This window comes from Hyposmocoma kahamanoa, unplaced genomic scaffold (assembly GCF_003589595.1).
Source record: "Hyposmocoma kahamanoa isolate Upper Pololo Valley unplaced genomic scaffold, ASM358959v1 89, whole genome shotgun sequence".
Classification (NCBI taxonomy): Eukaryota; Metazoa; Arthropoda; class Insecta; order Lepidoptera; family Cosmopterigidae; genus Hyposmocoma; species Hyposmocoma kahamanoa.
Genome location: NW_020654520.1, coordinates 4,182,170 through 4,208,598, shown reverse-complemented (window position 1 = coordinate 4,208,598; position 26,429 = coordinate 4,182,170). Strand labels below are relative to the sequence as shown.

General features: G+C 36.9%; 1 protein-coding gene across 2 annotated transcripts in view; it reads right to left on the bottom strand.

The window, feature by feature from the left end:
* The window catches only part of LOC113236122 (DNA topoisomerase 2), a 37,181-nt gene extending 11,052 nt beyond the window's left edge, over positions 1–26,129 (bottom strand). For both annotated transcript variants that reach the window (XM_026472116.1, XM_026472117.1), the window contains exons 1-12: positions 25,991–26,129; positions 19,161–19,398; positions 16,855–18,751; positions 15,811–15,950; positions 15,176–15,378; positions 13,875–14,023; positions 11,426–11,663; positions 7,127–7,284; positions 5,693–5,901; positions 4,558–4,695; positions 3,148–3,286; positions 1,474–1,597 (exon numbers count right to left, since the gene is read on the bottom strand). In XM_026472116.1, the coding sequence (XP_026327901.1) occupies positions 1,474–1,597; positions 3,148–3,286; positions 4,558–4,695; positions 5,693–5,901; positions 7,127–7,284; positions 11,426–11,663; positions 13,875–14,023; positions 15,176–15,378; positions 15,811–15,950; positions 16,855–18,751; positions 19,161–19,398; positions 25,991–26,005 (3,648 nt within the window). In that variant the 5' untranslated portion in view covers positions 26,006–26,129. The remainder of the gene's footprint in view (positions 1–1,473; positions 1,598–3,147; positions 3,287–4,557; positions 4,696–5,692; positions 5,902–7,126; positions 7,285–11,425; positions 11,664–13,874; positions 14,024–15,175; positions 15,379–15,810; positions 15,951–16,854; positions 18,752–19,160; positions 19,399–25,990) is intronic.
* Between the last annotated feature and the right edge of the window lie 300 nt (positions 26,130–26,429).

Sequence of the window (26,429 nt, the reverse complement as noted above, 5' to 3'; positions counted from 1 at the left end):
AAAAGTCAATACTATATTTCATTTTGCTTGGGTCGAGGGACAGCAACACTGGTTTTATTTTAGAATTTACTTTTTTTACAAACGAAATTAGAGGCATTTGAAAAATGTATATCGTATAGTATACGTTATTAGTTCAATTGATAGAAAAAAATCATTGGTATGTGTAAAGTACCTATTGATTACAGCGGTTTTCTTGTAAAATTTCGAGGTAAGTTTGCGTTTTTTTTTCTATCACAAAAATTTCTAGGAATTGTGTTTTCACAACGCATCCAAAGCCCTCAATTTTAATGTTATATTTTTTCCAATGTGATTGATTCAACACTTCCACTGTTATGCAGAATCAACCAAAGCCATTTGAGGTTCTATAGACTCTTAAAAGATCTAAATTACAATTTAGCGAAAATTAATTATTTACAACATAGAACAAGTGGCCAGGCAAGTATCTATTCCCCAAAGATTTCCAGAGCAGCCGATCGGACGCAACGTGCATCCACCGGTTACCCGCCGCCCTTACCAGGTCGTCCGTCCATCTAGTAGGGGGCCGTCCCACTGAACGCCTTCCGGTTCGTAGTCTCCATTCAAGAACCTTTCTGCCCCAACGGCCGTCAGTTCTACGAGCTATGTGCCCTGCACACTGCCACTTCAACTTGCCAATCCTTTGTCGATGACTTTCGTTCTTCTACGGATTTCCTCATTTCTGATTCGATCACGTAAAGAAATGCCGAACTTTGCTCGCTCCATAGCTCGTTGAGTGACTTTGAACTTTTTTATGAGGCCCATAGTAAGTGACCACGTCTCAGAGCCGTAGGCCATCACTGGCAACGCGCACTGATCGAAGACTTTTGTCTTCAAGGACTGCGGTACTGAGGGCGAGAAGACGCACCGGAGCTTCTCGAAAGCGGCCCAACCGAGTCGGATTCGATGATTGACCTCTTTCTCGAAGTTGGCCCTGGCTAATTGGACGGTTTATTCAAGGTAAACATACTCGTCAACAACTTCGAGAGTAGAGGTACCCAGGTATAGTATCTATTATATTTAAAAAAACACCTAATTCTGAACCGAATTATGTAAATAACTTTGTCTCATCAAAATTTTGAAAATAATGGCATCATGCAAGATGACGAGATAACAAAATCCAACATTCGGTTCGCTCTGGCGTTCAGCGAATAGTCTGGTTGCTTATTGTATTTAATCTGTCTGATTATATCACGATAAATTATTTAATTAACAGAAAATTAAGATACTAGGTGTAGTCGTATTAATCGGGAATCGGAGACAATGTCCTCGACCCAATAAATTTGGACCCAGCCTCATGATAAGTTTATGAAAATTAAAATTATGTTCACAATCTTGAGTGAAAATTGTTATGGGACATAATACAAAAACATGTCTCCGTCAATAAAAGACAGGCGTGATGTCAAATATAAAGTTGATGATAGAGGTAACGCTGAATACGAATTTGTTTTTACAAACCAGCGCTTTCGAGGTCTTCTTGTTGACAGTCACTTCTTCCTGCCTCTCTTTGTTCTCAACTTCCTCGAGCTTATTGATCAACGCGTCAAGGTCCTCGCGCCAGAGCATTGACGGTGTTTTCAATCTGAAAAATACACATATCATTACTTGTGTAACTTCGCAGAGAGTGGATGGATACATGCAGGTGCAAATACATTCGAATAGTGCATGATTCTAACTGACTAAAATATTAATGCAATGCGCAGAATTCGGTGCTATTTCGGAGTCATAAAAATGTAAGAAGAAAGTTAGGGAATTTGAAAAACAATTAAAAGTCTAGGGTTGGTAGAAAATAATCGGAACAGCGATGTTTAAACAACGAATTGTCTTTCGTTATTTTAACTAAGGGGCGTAGAGATGTGAAAATAACTAATTGACGATATGATAATAACAATAATAAAATTGCCTGTATGTAAACCCACTACTGGACATAGGCCTCCTCTTACAACTTCCCACGCGGGTCAAAAGCTGTTTGGAGAAACTTCACACACATCATTAAATGTGCAGGTTTCCTCACGATGATTTCCGTGGAAAATTTAAATGCATCCATGGTAAATTTAAATTCCGCACATAGTTTCGCGAGAACTGTTTCGAACCCAGGACCCACTGTTTGAGAGGCGATAGGTCAAACCATTAGGGTGCCACGATTTTTTAAATTGATGATGAGTTAATACAACAAAGTCGCGCTATGATAGACGTATGACTTATAAACGTAATGAACCACGCGCATCAAGTATATAACCAGAAATAGAGACGAAATGTCTTAATTTGTTTGAAATCTATTCTACCATATCATTACTGTGACATCTGCGCTCCGATTGGCCAGCCCGAATTCGAAACAATTGACGGTTGTCGTCAGTTGTTTCACTTCAAATCGACCAGTTAACTTGACCTTTGCTATAATGGACGAATATTGCAAAATTCATTGACTTACAAATAAATGGACGACGGGTCTAATACAAAAACCACGAAAAAAATGTCCCAAGTCAACCTATTTAAACGTAGTGACATGTAAAGGAATATGAAAAAGCTAAAACGTTGAATTTAAATTGTAATGTCATCGCAGTACTGTCTAATTTTGCTTGCTTCGCTGTCAGAAGAAACAAACGAAGTCTAAAGCGTGAATGACGCTCTGTATACGATTTTAACGCCCTATAAGTTCGGACACTTTTTAGCGCGGACCCGACGTCCATATAATTGTATGTAAATGGCAAAATTACATATTTAATTACCGATGAAATTTGATTCTGTTTGTTTTGTAATTAGACGTTTTGCTGTTTCTCCCCACACCACCGATTGGAACAGCACGCCATTGTTAGAGATATTGTCATTATTACAATAAATACAGTATATTTTTGGAATTTATGTAGACGTACACATGGGTCAGTTGTTGGCGCTGTCTATATGTCAGTGCAAACGAGAGTTGATGTTTATAAGTGATGTATCACTGATGAGTTACCAAGAATGTATGGCCCTTACTGCATCTCTATTTCTGGTTATATACTCGATGACCACGCGTAACAATAAAATATCTAAGGAACCTTTTGTACCATAATAAAATTTAACACCAGTGCAACCATTTCAAAGTAGAAAAGTAACTTGCCGATGTTAACATGTTATATGCAATAGACTTACTTGAGCGCAGTGAGCTCAGTGAGTTTCTGGTCGCGCTGCTTCAGCAGTTCGTCCTTCTTCTCCTTGGTGAGCATCCACATCGACATGCCCAGCAGGTAGTTGAACTTCTTCACTTCCTTCAACTGCTGGAATGCTTTTTCTGCCACACAAAATAGAGCAATAATATGTCAATACTTGATAGTTATTCAAGTAGTTATCTTGTGATTACGGTTATACTCCAATTATTATTTTTTAATTATTAAACTCCAAAAGTTGTTACTGGAGACCTAAAATACAAATCATATCATAAATTGGAGTATAACCGTAATTTATTAAACAGGTTTAAAAAAACCGCAATAAATTAAAAAGATGTAGAAAAAAATGATCATATCAGATAAGTCCTTTTAAAGGTTATAATCATTTATCCACCGCCCTATTTATTAAGTAGCATGTTTATTTTTTTATTATTTATAATGATTACTATCACCAAACTTATCAAGAAATTGCGAATAAAGTAAATCCTACGAAGACATCAGCTGCATAATAAGATTCCAATAATCTGCTCTCATACTACGACCAAGTTCCACACAGACCTGAACTAGCTAAATAAAAGTTGATGACCACCAATCGCAGATACAGGGTTTCTAATTTTAATATAATTTTGACTAAGGAATGTAGATTTAAGCAATATTTTCTTTTTGTTAATAATCAACATCAATATGTTACTTTGTAGTATAGAGTTAAATATTATTCTAAGTAAAGTTTGGTCCACATTGAAAGTAATACTTAGATTCACTACGACAGACGAATGAGATAAAAATGGTGCGAAAAGATACGATTTTTTTTTGAAGGCACTTATAACGTTTATTGCTTTACTTGTTACGATTTATTTTTGAACGTAGTCTAACTTTGATTTAAGTCTAGTTTACACTAACATGATTTGAATTGATTGACAAAAAAATTGCAATTGTTTGTTAACATAGCACAATTAAGATTTTCAATGTCTTATTATGACATTACGAATTTTTTAAATATTTACATCTTTTTTTTTCCAACTTACTTCAAATTTTAATTAATAAAACTTATATTACTTGATTACGTATTTATTTAGATGGATATAAATTTTTAACATGTCGCGACAATAAAATGTTTCTTGTTGTTACTGGAGACCTAAAATACAAATCCTTGATTTAGTTTAGGCTCCAGCTTTCCACCAAATTTACTTTGTTCTGTAAAATATTTACCTAAGTTTTTCATAAGTACCTTGGCTTAGTACTATTGTGGAAGGAGAAATAAACGATTTTTATAAAGCCATTTTCGAGCACTATATTTGACTTTCAGAAATTTGTTGAGAATGCTTCCAAATGTCAAGTCATCAATCAAATTAGACATTTACGCACGTCAGAACAACGAAAGCTTTTTAGAACATACCTGGATCTACGGGCTTGCTCTTGTCTTCTGGTTCCGGCTCTTCCTCAGACTCTTCGTCGGCGTCATCCTCCAGCGCCGTCAGGCCTTTTATCTTGGCGGCTCGCTTCTTCCACTCCGCGATGGGGTCCGGCGCATAACCTTGATATCAAATAATTCATATTTAGGGACATATTTCCATGTGCATATGTAACCAGACATTTACGTTATAAATACGTGTACGGCAAAGGACTGGAATACACTAAGTACCACTAAGAATACACTACGACATCTTATGTTACACTATAACTAAAATTTGAGGTAATTCAAGGTGATATTGAATAGGCATTTTTAGACACATCGCCAATTAACCCTTAATAAAGTAAAGATAAATTTACTCTCTTTTTAAAAACTATGCCACTATGTTTCAATTTCTAAACATTGACCTGTTCTCATCGAGCATATAATATAATGAGAAATAGAGACGAAATGTCATTTCATTTGTTTGAAAACCATTCTACCATATCATTAAAAATTACACAATTTAATATTTAAATACCGATGTAATGTGATTCCGTTTGTTTTTTAATTAGATGTTTTGCTGTTACGCCTATAAATACAGAATATTTTTGGAATATACGAAGACACACACGTACGCATAGGTCAGTTGTTGGCGCTTTACTATTTCAGCTTTCTAATTTGTGATTTCAGCGTAAACGAGAATTGATATTTAAAAGAGATATCAGTACTGATTAGTTGCCAGGGACGGATGGCCCTTATTTCGTCTCTATTTCTGGTTATATACTTGATGCCTGTTCTAAACGCATAAAGGTAAAATATTTTACAACCAAAAAAAGTCAGCAATGGAAATAGCATCTAAGACCCTCAATGAACAGGGAACCACTGCGTTATTTTATAGATAGGGCATAGAGGCTCGCGTTTGTTTAAAAGTCAAAATCAGATGAGATTGCAGCCAGCGTTTATTTTGCATAAAACAAAATTAAAACCGCGCTCGGCTCTTCACATCGTCACGAATCGATCAAGTAGTCTGTCAGAATGACGAAGTTTGATTTCATTACCAAAGATGGCTGCTATTTTGTAAATGTATGATACAATAAGTATTAAGTTGGTAAGCTTCTGCTACTGATTTGTACATTACCCCTCTTAATAAGTTCTTCAACCATAGTTTTTCGTTTTTTATTCTCCACGACGAGCCCCTTATCGCACTTCTCGACAATGAATCTCGCCTGGTTTGACAGCTTATCGGCTTCAGCTTGCAGCTGCCCCTCGAGATAATCCTTTCGTCTACTGTAATACTTAAGACGCAAGTCGAAGAACGGGCGGAGAACGTCTTCTACTTTTTCGTACCTAGAATTTAACAGTTTTAGATAAAGCTTAAAGTAATCCGTAGACAAAAAATAAACTCATGAATGTATTAAATATACAACTCATTCGGCGAAGATGAAAACGAATCACAGTGATTCAAAATGCTTTCTCGTGACGCCTTTATTACCTGTGTATCACAAAGAAACAATAGAATTTCACTTTGAATCTGACTGTATAGTTGTGACACTATCACAGCTGGACTTTACTTATCTAAAGCGATGGTAGTCACTAAGACGCTTCAAGTACGGAACTAGACAGTAGTTTGGTCCAGCGTACCTCACACGTAAAAAATAACCATTTCACGGGAGTGCATCACGTTTTTAACTCGTTAAATGCATTTTTGGCAATGAAACAACGCTTCCGAGATTAGAATTAGAGATGCCACGAATATTCGGCTACTATTCGGTATTCGGCCTATTCGGACACTTTTTTTAACATTCGATATTCAGCCGAATACTACGACTATTCGGCTGAATATCGAATATCAAATAATGAAAAAAGCACATATATTCAAAATGTATCATGTATTTTACAGTTTTCAAATAAAAATCAATTTCATGTGCAATAGAACTTTTATCCTCATCCTCCATTTTGCATATTATCTGTAGCGACTTCTTCAAAACAGATCCAGAAACTGTTATGTATTGATTCTATCGTTTTATCAATTTTTAACAAAAACACTCGACCCCCGTTACCTCCGCACGCAGAGCAATGAGACAGGACGTAACAGGCCACGCGTGAAATGCACCGATTTTACGCCGAACATTCGGCACTTCGGCCGAGGCCGTGGCCGAACATTCGGCATTTCGGCCGAGGCCGTGGCCGAATAATCGGTATTCGGCCAAATCACTATTCGTGGCATCTCTAATTAGAATGTCTAGAGAAGGCCCGCTTTATAAATGTATATTAATTTATAATAAAATACCAGACTCACTTAAGAAAGAAGAAAATACAACTTATTCTAAATCAAATTAAAGTCTCTCTTGATAAATGGGCGCTACTACATTGTGAGAGACTTCACGAACTCTCCTATAAGATGATATGAAAGAGCTGGAAGTCCATGTTTGTTTTTGTTAATTATTAGAGATAATAATAATAATTATTATTATTTTAGATAATAATTATTTGCTACACTCCAACAAGGTATGTTTGTTCTTAGTAATTACCTGTGTAATGCCTGTTAGCAATAAATAAATAATATACTTACTTGGTCAAGCAGTTGTTGTGATCAAATGCGTTCATGCAAGTCATAGAGATGGTGGTCTGCAGCTTGAAGACCTTGTGGATGCCCTCGGCCTCCACCTCGGCCAGCTTGCCTGGCAGGAGGCTCACCACGAACCGCACAGTCGTGTCGGTGTTGTACTCCTGTTCAACGAAAGATAATATGTTTAAGATTTAAACCACGCTTACCAGCATCCAACAGCAACTACGACTATGCAAATCTAGAAAACTGGGACCCACTTCGGATGTCGCTTATGCTCTAAGTCCGATCCGAATCCGAGAAGAGAGAGATAAAATTATCCCTGTGACGTTTCTTAAGTATTTTTTAACATAAAAATAAGTGCGCTTTTAACATCCATCTCCCTTGATGGAAAGTGACGATAATAAGGTCGACGATGTAGCATGCACACCTAAATAACTCTTGCCTTGAAAAGGCCCAAGTTATTGCGTTCGGGGAATAAGTGTGCAGGCAGGGAATATATTCCACTCCATAGCCGTTCGCCATATAAATGTATAATATGTACTAAGTGCTGACCTAATTCCGTTTATGAACTAAACACAAATAATATTTTACATAATAGTACATAACATTATTATTTACTTCCGAGACAAGTATACATTTTGAATACGGTGACCAAGTAAATGCAGTTTAGCAAATTCATTAGCAGTAGGGCTCCCTATGAAAGAGGTCATCTAGGAAAGTACTGCCACCTTACCTATTTCTTCCGCCAAGCAGTAATGTGAGCATTACTGCGTTACTGCGTTCCGGTTTTGAAGGTTAAAGGTACTGGTAAAACAACAGGCACATGAGAATTGTCAACGGGTGATGGGCGCCGTGGCAGTACAGTAGATCTTTGCAATTTAAAGCTCCGAGTGGCATTGCAACTGCTATGGAGAGGTGTATCGCTTACCACCTGGTGTCATTTCTCGGATTCGGAACTGGGAGTTTACTCCCCTTCTCCGTCCTACATCCATACGAAACAATTACTGTCAACTAAGTAACACTCGACCAAATTATATATAAATAAGTAATACTTGACATTGGCTTTTTGAATTGATTGAGTAATACTTGTTTTACAGTAAACGTTTCGTACGGAGTACGGAAGTAGACGGTCAGGTACGAATCTGACGTAGTGCACAAACGCTCTAAGACTTTTGAATATTTTTGTAAAGAAGTGGTACACGGGCCTTTCTTAGGGTCGTATTCTAGAACTCTACTCAATGTTCAAGTCAGGATTTGAGTATGTTTTAAAGCACTCGAAATTATACTCAAGTGCCTGCCATTAGGGTCGTATTTCCAGTGCTTGAAATCACACTCAGATCCTGACTTGAGCATTGAGTAGAGTTCTGGAATACGACCCTTAGAGCGACATCATAATAAAAGTCTATTTCATATGAAAAAATATTCAAATTTTAAATTACAAATATGTAATTTAAAACCCTAAGGGCGCGTTCCCACTATGTCATCACGTTTTATCATCGTTGGACGACTGTCGTGTCTAGCCTGTTCCCATATCACGGCTATCTGTCGTGGACGATTTTTTATCGTTGAACGACTGTCGTAATTAGCTGTTCCCACTAGATCGTGACGACAATTTATCGTTTCACGACAGCCTCCTTGTCGTTTGCACGACAAAATCGTTTGATGCACTGCAGTCGCTTGTATGTTCTTTTGGAAACCGGTAGTGTGTGTTCGCTCGAAATGGATGAAGACGAAATTTTAATAATGTATTACTTTTTGAAAATGCGGAAGAGGAAGCAAACAAAGAAAAGAAATGATTATCACTAGTATCAGGTTTCTTACCACGGTATGACTTCTTTTTATTTTCCCGATATTTCGGAACGGTCGCACGCTCCATGGTCACGGGTTGACTGGACGGCGGCAGATGACAGCTTTATGAGCAGACATATCTGTCTACCCTCTTGCGCTGTCGACGACTACCTTCATCGCGATTTGTTGTGGCGTTACCATTGTCACTCACTTTTTTCACACAAACCACACTCACTGTATCCACACGCGAAACTGAACTCGAAGTGTTTTTGTTTTTATTACTGCACGCACTAAGGACCGGATTCCATGCACTGGACAGTTTAAAACCATCATCACGGTTAAATGTTTTGTACTTCGTGATCTCGATGGCTTCTCGTACCAACCGTGGTATGTAGTGACGTTCTGTCGAGAGTACCTGGGGGCTATGCAACTCGATCCAGTGGTTAGTGTCAGTCTGTGTGAGATGTTGTGCTATAGCCGACTTCTGTGCATCATTGTTTTTTACTGCTCGGATGTGTTCCTTCATACGATCGACAATTGTTCGTTTAGTCTGACCGATATACGAGCTCCCACAACTGCAGTTCACTTTATAGACACCCGGTGTTTGTAAAGGAAGGTGGTCTTTTGGTGAACGTAACATTTTTCCTATTTTGGTTAAGGGGGTCAAAATAGTTTTTATGGAAAACTTCCTTAGCGACCTGGCTATTTTGTCTGTCACCCCTTGTACATAGGGCAGAAAAACTGGTAGTCTCTGTACGTCAATTTGCTTCTTCCTTTTGTTGTTCCTATTGGTTTAAATGTTTTTATTTTGTATCCATTCTGTCGCAAAACCGTCTTAACGTGCTCCTGTTCCTGTGGTAGGTGGTGTGAATCACAAAGATCATAAGCTCTATTGGTTAATGACCTGACGACCGAATGTAGGTGTTTTGGGTGATGATGTGAAGTGGCATGTAAATATTGTAATATTGTCCGTGTGAGTTGGTTTTCTGTACACAGAATGACCAAGTGAACCGTCTTGTCGGACTTTGACCAATACATCCAAAAATGCAAGCGCGCGATTTTTCTCAATTTCACAAGTGAACTTCATTTTCAAAATTCAAAAAGAAGTCATACCGTGGTAAGAAACCTGATACTAGTGATAATCATTTAGTGAATAACCACGAAAGTCTTAAAATCTATAAAGAAAAGAAAGTTTTGGGTACTTCCAATGCTACTAAAAAGAATTCCATTAGGGTTATGTCAAACGGTATACGAAGTTGCTTTCTTTTCGGTATTGTCAAAACCTGCTGTGACCAGAGATGAGCAGTGGGTTAAAACCCAATCAACCCGCCCGTGTTTTCACCAGGGTTTTACCCGAAGCGCCGAGTTTTAACCTATTTCTGCCCAAAATCGTGGGCAGAAACGAAGAGTACAGAATTTGGTGTAATTCCAATAGTAACAACATAATATACAATGACTTGTAACAAATTTCTATATTTTTATTACATGAAGAAGAGGCATCTCCACATAATACCCACCACCCATCAATCCTGGGGATTCTCAATGAAGATCGATTCAAGAGCATACGATCTAGCGATTTTTTGTATCAATTTATTGATGAACTTTTCAAGTGAATCTATTCAATAGAAAGATAAATCGAACTGTCCTGATAAAAAAGCAACAAATATTTTGTAATAATATGTATAATTAAATTTGAACAAAACTCAATTCACAACAAATATTTAGACGTAAATAGTTTTTGCCCTGAATATCGGGTGTTAACCCGATTTAACCCCGGTGTTAACAAAGCGCCGGGTTAAAACCCGGACTGCACGACAATCTGTCGTCACGACATAATGGGAACGCTTGACATAACGCAGAAAGAAAAGATGGTTTCATTTGTGATTAGATTGTGTTATTTACTTTTTTATATAATTTAATACCTTTCAATAAGACCTGTTTTATCCAGAACTAGGTCACCAACAGTTTGTCTCATTTTTAGTTAAGTTAATATCTTTGTTTCTCACAATATTCTAACGACAGTTGTATTTACTTGTACCACGGACTTGTATATTACACTGGGCACTAAATTAATAAAACGAACCGAGTGAGAATCATCAAAGTAGTAATGTCTCTCTTTCTAATAGGGTGTTCGTTCATTTTTCAGCCAGCCATATTGTTTTGAACTTTTCAGATTTTACAGAAAATGTGGTCGCTTATGGATGACCGAAACGACTAATATTATTTCATAATACAAATTAGTATACTTATTGAGGTGAAACACAAGCAAGTCGGTTGAACACTGGTTTATTCCATGCAAACACACTGAGGGTAGGACGACTACCCTCGCATAATGTGTTACAATTTATATCAATATTTTCAAAATAAAAAGCCCGAAGAAGTGTATTATATTCAATAAGAAATAGGTGTAGTTGTTTTCTGTTTGGACTTATTTAAATTTTCTTTGTAAAATGTATATTAAGAGTAAACCGTATTATAGTTAAAAGCGAACAAATTACTAATAACACTTCTTACCTTGTACTCTTGAATAAGAGGCTTCACTTTATCGGTTCCCAACATGGGTTCCAAAACATTCTCCTTATAATTCTGTGTCCAAGTGCCGACGGGAAGTTCCGTGATCTCAATCTTATCCCCGGGCAAGATGGCCGCCTCGCCGGAAATGACGTATTTGTCGCCGAATCCTTCGACGGTGCCGCGGAAGTTTTTGTACCAGGGATGCATTGGCACTGGTTCCTCGCCGTCCAACATACGACTGTTAACAAAAATAATATCATGAAATCAAATCTTGTGTAAATTAACTTGTCACTACTACAAGCACTATATATACATAAGTTAATTTTATACAAGATTTTGTTGGCAACCACCAATTTGCCCGCCATTATTATTTTCGGCAAATACAAATCGTAAGACGTCACAATTGTGGTATTGGTTTCGTATCTTCAACTTATACTCTTTGCCACCAAGACTGGACATCTATAGTCTGTCCTTTTTGAAAGTGGAGTAAAATAACATTCGTGGGGTTGCCAGTTTTCATAAAATTTTAAATAGTTATGTAGTTGTCGATTAAAAAATTTTCGAAACATTACGAAAGAAGATAAAATTTTGCCAAAAATGCCTGAATTGTGAATCTTACGGCGTTCTAATGATTACTAATTGCGTTGTTGACTTCTGTATTTTTATATTAACAGTTGGCCTAATATCGAGATAAATTTTTATACGTATTAATTTTAAATGGAATAGCCCGATTTGATTATCTATATTAAAATATGTCTCCACTTTGTATTTTTCATAAATATAGTTCTAAATACAGTGTATGTATGAACTTACAAAAATTGACCATTCAAATGAACTTGTACTTTGTAATTGAATGAATAATGGGTGGGGGATGATCCAAACAAGTTCGGCAATTTATTCCATAAGCATGAGCAATATTTCGATAATCGATAGAACATTTATCGACTGCAAGCACTAGCTGCTCGCAAGTGGGCAACACTTTTGCGCAATGAACGATCATTTCACTCCGTCTTCAAAAAAGACAGACTATACCTTTTTCGCTTGTACATATGCATTGCGAATTCTCTCTAATTCTAAAAATACTAATAATACTTATTTCTAAGTTGGGTTTGGTCTAAGTATTGCCCTCAGAGTTATCGTTATTCTGGTATTTATAGTACAAGAAATTCGGCATAAATTTGGCATTTTTTCCTTCTAAATATTTTTCTTTGGCATAGCTTCAAAAAAAAAAGGAATCTAACAGAGAGACGGTCGAGATACAACATCGCTATTATAACTATCTCATTCCCACTACATCGGGAAGTATGCCTCACATTTTTTCAATTGTGAGATCTTGTACTCGTAACCTATTACGCCTCTGTATTTTACCTCCGTACGATGGCGTGCGGACGCTTCGGGTTTCGGCCTACGCGGACCTCGGCCTACAGCCTACGGCCTAGGCACTTATGACTTTGTTTTAAAAAAAATAAAATAGCTCTTTAATTACGGCTTGTATGGAGGCCATTTCGAAAAACGGCGGAAACAAAATTATGATTGAAGCCATGCCATTTTCAGTCTAGTTAGAAGAAATTTTTATCTACCGCCAAAAGAGCTTGTATGGCAGTCATATTGAAAAGTTGCGAAAAATAAATTTTGATCGCAAATTATTATTAAACACTCATAGAGACCGCCACATGCCGATTTTCAGTTGACTTAGAGCAAATTTTAATAAACGTTTGTATGGCAGCCATATTGAAAAATGGCGAAAAATAAAATGACCATAAATTATTATCAAACACCCTTAGATGGGGGTCTCTACCATATTCTCCACATTCAGGTTTTCTTATATTTGATCTTTGCTTTGGAATCTATCCGCGTCCAACGGTATAAATGTTTTTTCCATCATATCGGGAAGTATGCGTGCTATTTCTACCAGTGACTATGAACTTGTAGCTTTATTTATAGATATATTCTATAAAATTATATGCATGTTATATAAATTTGGTTACTAAATAACATTTCTTAAGTAACAGCATTTTACAATATCTAGGAAACTCGTCAATGGCAGCTTGCCTCATCAGACAAAACTCTCAGGCGCTGTTTGTTTGTTCGTTCATAACCATAATCAAGCTATAAGGATGAGACCGACAGGCAATACAAACACGATCAGTCGGTTCGATGTAACTTTTAATACTGTTATTTGAATCAAATACATGAGTATATTATATAGATATATGTAGCAACATTATAATTATTATTAACAAGTAATAAAAAAAAACAAAGTAATACTACACCTCAAGTCGTTCAGTTTGTTCCAAATCAAGTGAAAATGTTGTATGTCTCATTAATTAGGTTTTATAAGAACTGGTCGCCACTAATGCTTACATAACATAGCAGCTCCATGGTAATGCCACTATTTTAGGGTCCAGAAACTCGTAAGTCTTTGTTGTAAAAACTGAAGCCCACTTACCGAATGTTTGCCACGATATCTCTGGGATTGTAGTTGGGGATTTTGGTGGACCAACCCGTGCCAATACCTTCTGCGCCATTCACCAGTACCATCGGGATAATCGGCAGGTAGTACACCGGCTCTATCTTCTGGTTGTCTTCGAATTCGTGCTGAAAGATACAACAGTCTAACAAATCCTCATCTTGACTAATGTCCTTGAATACTGAGACCAAATAAATTTACTGTAAAACTTGTAACATTCTTCTTACTGAAGAAAAAATCGTAATAGATTGGATTATAGATGTATAACGTAATGAATACTTGCAATAAAGATAGACGGAAAAAAAATTACAAGGTTTCGATTGCGAAAGAGAATCAAATTCTCCTGCTATATTATTTTAATTTATTTAAAAACTATGGTCCATTTCACATAGGATGGGTACGGTGACATTTCCGATTTTTACCTTACACACATCATCATCATTATCATCATCTCAGCCCGCTAAACCCACTGCCGGGTATAGGCCTCCTCCTCCTTACACACATAATATTTTTAAATAATCTTCTCCAGCAGGTTACAAAAAGGAATAGCAAATTTGTTACAATGTATCAAAAACAAACAGTATTTGTTGCAGTTGTAAATTTAAATAAAAATTACAGTATATTAAGTAGATACAAATTTAAATTATAAAGATAAATATAAATGACCCCAACTACTCCCTGCGTAAAACGGAATATTTATCTATAGAATCGATAAAACGAATCGGCTATTACGTATCTCTCGTCAATATCAGTGCATACACTTTGAATGCGGGCAGTTTTCTTTTGTTTTGAGCTTTACGTGATGCTTTTGGGAATATTTGTTCAAATTTAGTTTCGTTGCTGTTGATTTTATGCTTCGTTGTCGCCTTTTTGTTTGGTTGTTGTTGATTTTTTGTTGTGCAGGTTTTTAGTAACTTACTATAAATAATTGAATTCTTTTTATTTTGTTTATTATGTAGTCTTAAATCATAATTTATCTGATCTCTTCGTTACAAATTATCTCGATATGATGTACAAATAGATTTTTCTTCGTTCCGTTTTACATCACTACATCTCTTGAAACTTCAAAGCTCAAATGTCACCATACCTAAGCCATGTGAAGTTACTTTTAGACCTCGAAATGGTTGCAATAGCCATCAACGTGGGAATTAACACTAGCTCATTAAAATACCGGAATCAAATCAAAAATGTACGGTACAAATCTGACTTTTTTGCGTATACTCGCGTTGTCTAATATCCGGAGAAAATTACTAAAAGATTTTCCACTTCAATGTACTCACCACTAGCAACGGGTCGTCATGAGGATGGAAAATGAGCCTAGTCAGCGGCGACATAAGAGTGAAGATGTATCGAGCGCTTGCAGAGTCCTTGCCGCCACAAAGCCGCGTACCGAACTGACCGCGCGGCTCTAGCAGGTTGATGTTGTTGGAACCGACGTAATTTTGCGCCAAATTCACGATCGTCATTGCGAGAGATTGCTCACCTGTTTGTGTGATAATAAAAAGATAAAAGCCGACGAGGAAAAAAGAAATAATTATTTATTATGTAATATTAAATTCGCCCCCATTCATTGTCAAAATTATAAAATTAATTGTGGTTGTTCATCTAGCCGATATCTATGATTTCATAATACTCTATGCACGTAACGAGCTTTGCCGAATAAAACTGAGAAATGCTAAAGTCACGTGTTACGAATTCAAAACTTGAAAATGCTCCCTTCTAAACTAGCCAATTTCGACATACGATACTTTACGTAGGAGGGGTCAATAATGGCTCTGCAGTGTATATTAAAATAATTGAAATCTTTCTTTGCAATAAGTAAAAATTAACTATTTTGATTTTGACCGCCAGCCAACTCAGCCAAGTGTGACTTTTGCATACAAATTGACATAGTGTAAGTACGTAACGTACTAACCGTGATGGTAAGCTGAGTGTTCGGCAACGGAACCAGCCAGCTGCGCCACTTTGACCTCCCGTTTGTCGTTACGCTTTATACATGTGAAGATCACCTTACGCTGGCCTGGCTTCAGCCCGTCAATCATGGAAGGGATAGATCTGAAAAATGTATATGAAAATTTAGAAATATTGAGGCAAAGATGCACATCTCATAAACACATATTAGTGGATCATTAAAATAATGTATTACTTCACAAAGTAATTTTGAAGCTTATTTGGATATACATTATTTAGTTGTGGGGGGAACTGCACCAATCATACATCTAGATTCTGCAACTATACCAAAACAGCATTTTAAAGGCTCCATTGTTTACTTAAATGAGATCAATGAACACCTTTAAATGTTTACTGTTACTGAAAAAGTAACTAAGTCATATAGAGAAAGAATATCCACTCATAGTAACAAAGTGTGTGAAGGACCATAGATAAAAGGATGAACTATAAACACATAGCAGATCAAACTCACTGAGCTACATTTTTGGCCACATTAAAACAACCCAATGTTAGAAAGTGTTTGGAGTTTGTGCAATGTAAAGAACCGAAGTTCATCCGAATGTCGGTCTAGTTTTGAATTTTTATCAATCTAGTCAGGCTGTCTTTGTAACATTTGACGTACGATACTTGTGGCTTTATTATTATATTATTATTTAGTAACGAATTACGATACGCATGACAAAGTCATTTAACATGATTTGTTAGATCTATATATTCAGAAGTCGTTTTCTCGGGTCTGCAGTTTGGTCAGAACTGGCCTCGTCGTCTTTTGTCCAAAAGAATCGATCTAATTTTGAAATTTTGTCAATATAGTCTGTTTGCTACTCATCATGGAGTATGCTTGACATTCAAAAAAATTTGAAATAAGACCTATGATCTGGTCTGAAACAAAACTAATTGCATGTCGGCAGAGTTAAAACTACGCGATGCTTAGGGTAAACGACTCCATAGCGACTGTTTCATGTGGTGACCATCTTCTTGGTCAAAATTATTGAAAATTGCAACTTACCGCACATTATCTCCATTGGAGAAGAGAACAAGCTCCAAATTAACAAAATCCGAATAAGATACAGCCTTAGTCTCTTTCGTATACAAATATCTCTCAGGTAAACCAATCTCTTTGCGTCTCTTAACTTCCTCCATGTGGCCTGTCAGCCACTCCTTACGCTGGTCAGCACCTTTCTTAGAAAACGCCAATTCAATATGATGATCGTCTGTAGGTCCAGCATACTTAAAACGAATCCGATGCCTCTCCATGTTCTGGAAATACTCTTTTGCTTCCTTAGACGTGGAAGTACCCAAACCTTTGTAGTATTTGATATTATAAGTGTGATGATTTTCAGTTTCGCGCTTCCACTCTTCGAATTCTGGCAGTGAGTAGAAAGATATCTCCTTATCTTTCTTAGTGGCTTTCACAATTGGGGTGATGAACTCCTCCAAGAACGGTAGCTTGAGCAACTCCGGCCAGTTGTGATGAATAAAATTGATTATTAAACCTTTGATATGAGATCCGTCCTGATCCTGATCAGCCATTATCATAACTTTGCCGTATCTTAACGATTTAAGATCGTCAACAGAGTTGTATTTCTTTTTGTATTGAAGGCCAATGATTTTGATCAGATTGTTGATCTCGACGTTCTCAAGAACTTGCTTGTGCGAGGCGTCGCGAACGTTTAGAGGCTTACCCTTCAGTGGGAAGACGCCATAATGGTCTCGGCCTACAACGCCAAGCCCAGAAACAGCCAATGTCTTAGCTGAGTCTCCCTCAGTCAGAATCAATGTGCAAAGATGTGCGTTCTTCGTTCCCGCGTCGTTAGCATCCTCTAACTTCGGAATACCTTTCAGTTTACTCTGCTTTTTCCCAGAGGTCTTCTGCAGTTCTGTCTGCGCCTTGAACTTGGCCCAAGTCAGCACAGCCTCTACCAAGCCACACTTGCTTACAGCATTAACAAACTTTTCTGAATAGTTGCACTTCGATCCAAAGCTCTTGGCCTGGAGGGTCATGTTTTCTTTTGTTTGTGAATCAAAGGTTGGGTTCACCACCAAGCAATTGATGAATAACCACAAATGATTTTTCACTTGGAAAGGCTTAATATTAACGCCACCTTTGTTTTTCTTTTTGATTACTTCTAGAACATTCTTTACAATACTGTCAGTCACAGAGTCAATGTGTTTACCTCCTTTAGTTGTGGCTATGGAGTTAACGAATGATACCTGCTGGAATCCCCTGTCAGATAGAGTGAGAGCGACCTCCCACCTATCATTTACCTTCTCGTAAACAACTTTCAATGGCTGCCCATTCTCGTCTTCTTTTCCTTTTATGTATAAATCTACATAATCTTTGAACTTGTTTATTTTGATGCGTTCTCCATTGAGGTACACCTTTACCCCAGTCGTAGCTGCAACGTCGTATGCGCGTCGCGACATCAGCGCAACTATGTCGTCTTCCAGTTTCTCCATTTTGAACTTAGCCAGGTCAGGGCTGAATGTTACTTTTGTGAAATCGTCGTCTTTACCAGCGTCTTTTACTTTCGGCTCTGAAGCTTTCGTCATATTGGAACCCCACGTCTGTTTGAAATGTTTCTTATATTGTTTTGAAGCAGTTTCTACTGTAAACTTTGTTGAGAAAATGTTGCACAATTTAGCACCATAACCATTTCTACCTCCAGTCACTTTTTCTTCTTCGTCGTTATAGTTTGACGATGTCAATAGATGTCCAAAAATCATTGTTGGCACATACATTTTTTCGTCCTTGTGCATAACTACGGGTATGCCGCAGCCATTGTTGTAGACTGAGATAGTGTTCTGCTCTTGATTGATTTCAATTCTCATGACGTCCATTTTGGGATCCCTCTGCTTGTTGTCAGCTGCGTTCACGAGTATTTCGTCGTATATCTTGTAAAGACCTGGAAACAAAAACGTATAATTGAGAAACGATTTCTTTACTAGTCGTAAATATCCACAAAATAGCGAATGACAGAAAAGTGGCGTTAGAATCGCACGCAGTACTAAAAGTCATAAGCGCCAAGAGAGAGTGGCGATTATACGAGAACATGATCCTCTCGCTACCTGCAGGCCATCTCCATAACCCACGGAACTCTCCAGTAGCAATTTCCATTCCTATGATATTTTATTTGACTAAATACATTATTTTGATAGTTGAAACAACATTAATGCAAAAACGCCATTATTACTGATGACAGACGTTCCAAAGCGAAGTTCTTGATTTCATTAGAAATTAAATTGATGTGCATTTCACTTTTAATGTGTAGTAGTCGCGAAAACATAGAAGCTCGATATTGATGTGTTTGTTACCTGGCACATAAGTAAGCTCCCTCTGCACCATACATTCTTTAGTCTTGTCATACACCCACATGGTCTCTGTAGCCCTCTCAACAGACCCGATGTATGTGTCGGGTCTGAGCAGGATATGCTCTAGCTGAGATTTCTTCTGATAGATCTTCTCTATGGCTGCTTTGGAGCCTTTCGCAGGCGCAGCCTCCGACGTCCCGTTCTGGGTCGCTGTAGCGCCGCTCATTTTGTTGAACATGGACTGGAAATTATTTAATTTTTATAGAGACAGTTTTAAACTTAAAATACGTTATTACACTACGTCACTGCACTACTTTTATAGCTTAAAAATAGTTATAAGATTATCACAACAAACAAAATTGTATTGTAAGTTAATCTGCAATGCGAGCCGTCGGCATACGACGAAAGTAGATCAGGCAGGACCCGAAAGTAGATCAGGCAGGACCCGTTAAGGGGTTTCAGTGGTTTTTTGTGAAATTACACCACTAGTTTGTTATAATTTTATTAAAAACACTTAGAAAACATTCCTTCGATATGGCTGGATTCAAACCAATGTCTTCCAGTAAACAGTGCCAGAAAAAGCAATGGCTATGGTAATTAGGCTGAGGATACCGAAATGGCTACAGTAATTAGGCTGAGAACACCGAATGTGTAAAAAGGCTGTTGTACAGGTATGTTACCCTTTTGTGTCGTATTCTACTTCAGGATAAGATTAGAGTATGTTGCAAAAGACCACATATTATTATTAGCTCAATCAGAAACTCAACACATCTTTGATGTTCTGTAGGGATTGAACCCACAACTTAGTGCTTTCAAGTCATTAAAACAAGTGTATCACTGATATTTTTTTACCTTTACTATAAAAAAATTCAATAAACTTTACTGTTTTATTTTTTCGTATTTGAGTAGTGTGCTACATAAAGAGAAGGTCTATCCGCACACATAAGTGCTGACACGTGACAATCAAAAATGTTCAGACCCGTGACGTGTTATTCTGACGCCGACGTGTGCCGTGGTTGCTAGTTAATTTAGTAACTTGTTGTATCACAGTTAAATGAGACGTCCGTGCCATGAAATGAAAATATCCTCTGGCTAGAAATTCTCGTGGGATCACAGCGGGCGTCAGAGCAATATGGACGTCACAAAACATCACCGACAAGTACGGAAAACTTCGAACAAAACGTGTGGAGCTAGTTTGTTACAATCCTATTTAATAAAAAGGTCATTGAACTGACCATAGACCGTTTAGTAATGGCTAGTTGTACTGGCAATCACAAATAATTAATATGAATTTGAACAACAACTGCATCAGTGCAACTGCAACTGAATCAGTTGGAAAATCAATTTTTTTTTGCGATTTCACAACAAATTACTAATAAAGATGTGATTCGATATTTAGGGTCGTATTCCAGAACTCTACTCAATGCTCAAGTCAGGATTTGAGTATGATTTAAAGCACTAGAAATCATACTCAAGTCCTTGCCATTAGGGTCGTATTTCCAGTGCTTGAAATCATACTCAAGTCTGCTCAAATCCTGACTTGAGCATTGAGTAGAGTTCTGGAACACGACCCTAAGTTACGATATTTTTATGTACATGTATGTACAGGGCCGGATTTGCCCTAAGGCCCAGTAGGCCCGGGCCTAGGGCGCCCAGATTTTAGGGGCGGCCAATCGTGACAAAAAATTCACTGATGATAACATGAAATAACAAAGTAGCAAATCTCAAGGCTCAGGCTCAAGCGCATTATGGCGGGCCACACTGCACCGCGTCGTATAACCTAAATAATCTTCCTAAATCACTTCGTACATTTTATGTAACTTATCTAAAGTTATATATCTATAATGTAATGTATAATCATTACATCACGTCTGTCTGTCTGTCTGATCGCGATAAACTCAAAACTACTGAACGGATGCTGATACTGAATACTGACTACATAGGCCAAGACTGCAAAACCACCACTGTGTACAGGATCAGAAGATTATAATTTGTAGCTTTGTGTTAAAAATTCCAAAATAATATTAAATAAAACTTAACAAAACTTAACACATAGCAAATAAAATACAAAATAATACACAAATGTAATTTACCAAGTTTCTAAAGCGAAGCTATTCAAAACACGAGTTGGTCAATTGACTTGAAAGTAGTGTGTTTCTAGCGCCTCATGCGGCAATTCGAGACAAGTGTGTAATTTAGCGGGGTATTACCGTTGACAGAAACATTCGTTATTTTTTATAATTATTAATACAAAGATCAAACACAATGAAAAATTTTTAGTCTGTCAGGACTCGAACCTGGGTCTATATGCCAAACTACGGCCACCGACCGCTCTGGCAACTGAGCTACAGAGCGATTCAGCAGCCAATTGAGCTACAGAGCGATTCTGCGGACCTTACTAATTTCTCAAGTGTTTGTTACAGATTTTATATTGGGATTTTTAGGCTTTTACCGCCATATTTTTGTTTGCATTCGATTTTAATACTAAGTAATTACAATAAACTAGTGGAGTAATTGCACAAAAATAAATGAATATCATGATATTCAACAAAGATCAATATTCGTTATTTGAATTGAAACTTTGTTATTTGAGTTTTGTTGCAAAATTGTGTTAGTTTGCGAGTAAACATGGTGTACTACTAGCGCTTTTCCTTACATGAAATAAAAGTAAATATAAAACCCAAAAACTGTTAATCCTCCTTGCAATGCTTATACTTAGGTCCTTCTTTGATTGTTTGTGTTTCATACATCACTATGCAATCATAGACTATCCATGTTTTTATATTCGAAAATAACAACCATTTTTTTTCGTAGTTCGTAAAATTTTGGTTTAACATTTTTTATTTCATAATAATTAATTATTATGGTAGTCTAATGGCTGGCCGTTACTTCGAATCCAAGCTGCTCGTCCCTCTGAGTTTTCTGAAGTTCAGAACCAGATTTGATTTGAAATTTACCACATTTCTCATATGTCTCTCGTCATGAACTTGGATAAGTCCGTATCAATCCGGTTTCCGCTCTGGTCATAGCACAGTAACTGCCTTGCTTAATGTCACCGGATAACCGGTTGTTTACCATTATTGTTTTACTGGACTTCAGCAGTGCTTTCAACTCTGTGGACTATGACATCATTCTAGCCATTCTCTGCTCTCTTGACATCTCCCCTGCTACAATCGCTTGGTTTTCGGATTACCTCTGCAATCGCCATCAAAGGATCAGGAACGATAACACTTATTCCGAATGGCCTCCTTTGACTTCAGGGGTGCCACAGGGTGGTGTACTTTCACCTACTCTCTTCTCGCTGTTCATAAACGAGCTCACTAAATTAATTTCTCCTCCATTCCATTTATACGCAGATGACTTGCAAATATATAGACATTTTGATGTAGCCTATACCCTATCTGCCATTGAAACTATTAATAAGGATCTTCTTGTGGTGAAGTCTTGGGCTGATGCGTTTGGTTTACTTTTAAACCCGATGAAATCACAGGCAATAATTGTATGTAGCAACAGACTTTTCTGCAGGTTGAACATTAATAATCTCCTCAAGGTTTTGTATGATGGAGTGAGTCTTGCATATGCGGAAAATACAAAGAACAGCGGCTTCAATTCTTCTTACCATTCAACACCTAGGTTATGCTTGCTCAGTCTTTACTACTCCCTCTTCTCGACTATGCTGATGTTTGCTATTTGGATGCTACTGAGGAGCTACGTAACAAACTGGAGTGCTTACAAAATCTGGCAATCCGTTTCATTTTCGGTTTACGTAAATATGACCTTAGCCCTTCCCGCCCAAAACGTACCTGTGACACTAGAACATTATTATATCCCCAATCCAACTCCAAGTTCTTCCACAATTCTTTTACAGTTAGTGCAGCTCATATGTGGAATTAACTGCTTGCTGAGATTCGTGACTGTCCATCGGTGGCACCTTTCAAACACAAATTAAAACAGCACTTTCTGTCGAACTCATTACTTAGTTAATCGGTAACATATATATAAAATAGTAATTTGTTATTATAGTAGGTATATATTCTGATTATGTAAATATTTATGTATATGTATAAAGTTCGTGTATATTACCATCATTTGTCTATTTTTTTTAGTCACATTTAAATTTTGATTTTATTGTACAATAATTAGTCCCGCAGACTTAACTTTTACGCCACGGCTAGAGTTCGCTGGAAGAGATCTCTTCTAGAGATAAGCTCACCTTTGTATATGTCCTTTGTACCCAGTGTTTTATGTGTCTTTTCTTTGTGCAATAAAGACTTATATATGAGATTTCCGGTGAATGCCACCTGCACTTCAAGGATTCACAACCCTCGGATAATGTGTGAAGTCCCGCATTGGGCCAGAGTGGCAAATTATGGCCTTAACTAGAGACGCTACAAATATTCTGCTTCTATTCGGTATTGGGCCTATTCAGCCACTTTGTATAATATTCGGTATTCGACCAAACACTGAATATCAAATAATGAAAAAAGCATATATTATTCAAAATGTATCATGTATTTCAATCACAAGTTATTGCTTTAATACTTTAAATCAATCAGTGGTAGGTTGTGATGAATGAAAACAATTTTTTCAGCATTAGTTGGTAACAAATGATTGTGCTTTTCCTCATAAACAATTCCTGCTTCTGGATATAACCTCTCACTATAAACACTACTGCCAGGAGACGATAGATAAATCTTAGCAAATGTTGACAGGCTTGAATACTGCTTTGCGTTGGCTGACCACCACTTGTAAGGATCAGTCATCTGATCTAGATGAACAGTTTTCAAAAAAAAATTAATCTCATGTGCAATAGAACTTTTCACCACATCCCCATCAATTTGCATATTATCTGTAGCGACTTATAACAATACATGACATATTAACTGTCATGTATTGTAATAAGATTACTTAGATTAGATTACTTTGTTCTATAATTTTTCAACAAAAACACCCAGTCGTAACAGGTGGCGCGTGAAATGCACAGATGTTACGCCGAATATTCGGCGCTTCGGCCGAGAGCGTGTCCTAATATTCGGTATTCGGCCAAATCACTAATCGTGGCAACTCTAGCATAAACAGGTGAGCTGAGAGGAAACCCGTGACCAGCAGTGGGACGTATAATGGGTTGACAATGATTGATGATGTAAAGAAAATTTAAATTTATTGGTTGCATTTTCAGCCATTTTTTTAACTTTCAATTCGAATTTCTCAATTTCATAATTTTGATTACAGTATTTGGTTTTGTGTGATTACTGATTAATGAGTAGTGAAATTTTTCTACAACTAAGTCACGAGAATGGCTCAATTTCCATTTTGAAAAAAAATCACATTTTTCAGAAAAATAAATATTTTTCCAGATAAATATTTTTTCTGTCATTTTCCGCATTTGAAATTGACATCAGTCAAAAGTAAATGGAGTCGTTAAAAAGATTTTTTTGTGAAATAACTTTAAATCTCATTTTTCTTAAGTGGCTTTTAGCTTTACAAGTTTATTTTATAATTCACACTAAACTAAAGTAACTAAAAACTTCAAAAGATATTTCTAAACGTAGAATGTAATTCGAAATTGCAAAATTGCCAATTATTCCCAATTTTTCACGAATTATTGTAGAAAAATTTCCACTTTTTTTATTAGCTGTGCATTGCTGGTTCCTACATTTATGTATGGCAGAATGTTGGGTTTGACAGAAGAAGCATGAAAGTAGAATTAATGCAGTAGAAATGAGAGCTTTGAGTATGGCTGGAGTGACTCGAATGGATAAATAACAGAACAGTGTGATAAGAGAGTGTTGCAGCAGGGAAGAAGATATAGTGACAAAGATAGAGAAAGGGATGCTTAGATGGTTCGGACATGTAGAGAGAATGAATGTAAGAAGAGTGACGAAACAGATTTATAAGGCGAGTGTGAGCGGGCAAGTTGGAATGGGCCGACCAAGGAGAACTTATCATGACCAAATTGAGGCCATCCTAAAGAAGGGCCAGGTCAACAGTACCCTTAACCGACAAGCGTGTATGAAAGCATTGTTGGGCACGGATGAGGCGAAAGATGTGTGTCAGGACTGTAGCAAATGGAAGACTGTTGTCTCTGCCTACCCCGATGGGAAAAAGGCGTGAAGTATATGTATGTATGTAAAATTTCCACTATTTGAAATTTTTTGGAAAATTACCCAATAGTATGTGAGATGTTCTCCATAATGGCACAATGTACCCACTAGGGTTTATTTACATTGTGCTGTGTTTGGCAAGTGCCAAGCACAGGAGAGTAAAATTCAATATATCAGTATTTAGGTCAATGTTAAGATGATATATGTGCATACAAACTAAAAATATCCTAACAAATAAAAATAAAAATAAAATCTTTGTTCAATATAAGTATTTATTTTATTATTCATTAAAAACAAATTCATTCAAAAACTGTTGTACCTTAAAAGCATACGATAAGGTCGATTTTTGTCAAATGTAAAGTGTCAGTTATACACTGTCCGTATATATACGTCGAAGTTTTTTATTTAATAGTAGTGAAGGTAGCAGCGCACGCGACCGTTATTTCAAAAACGAATCGTAATTCAATAAAATCGCAAATCGCATCAAAAGTATAATATAATCGACAAGATCAATGCCATCTTGGTAATGCTACGAAAATTATTTAATTACATATGGCAGTGTCTCGAAGAAAATTGCAGTTAAAACGAGCAATTATTAATGAGCCAGATTTGATTTATGTCTTGTAGAATAAAGAACAAGTAAAAATTAAATAAACAAACGTAAGCAACAAAACAATATGATTTTTAACCGTTATGTGAGAGAATCAAATGCCGCGAAAGGCAACCTACCTTTATATCAGCCATCTTGTCCGTGGTGCTTATAAATCTTGAGCGATCAACGCCGAGCACAACTCGCTTAAAATTAAACACAAATCGTGTGTTAAATGTACTGATTGCGGCAAAACGACATTTTTTACAGAAATATCACGATAAACACGACCGCGACGATATTGCGAAGACGCCGAGAATAATCATAGAGTAAATTCCTCTATGAATTTTGAATTTTGCTATAGGCATAGTCGTTTCATTATCTATCTTTGTAAACTAGCTAACGAGCATAAAATGCTTATTTTTTAAATCAGAATAGAATTAAGATTAGAATTCGGAATAATAATATATATTTTTGTAACATTTACCTGTATTTCATATATTATCGGCACTCTCGTGATCGTAACGGTTTCATTATAAATACCTATTTTTTTTAGTTTCGTGTTCATCCCTTTGCTTT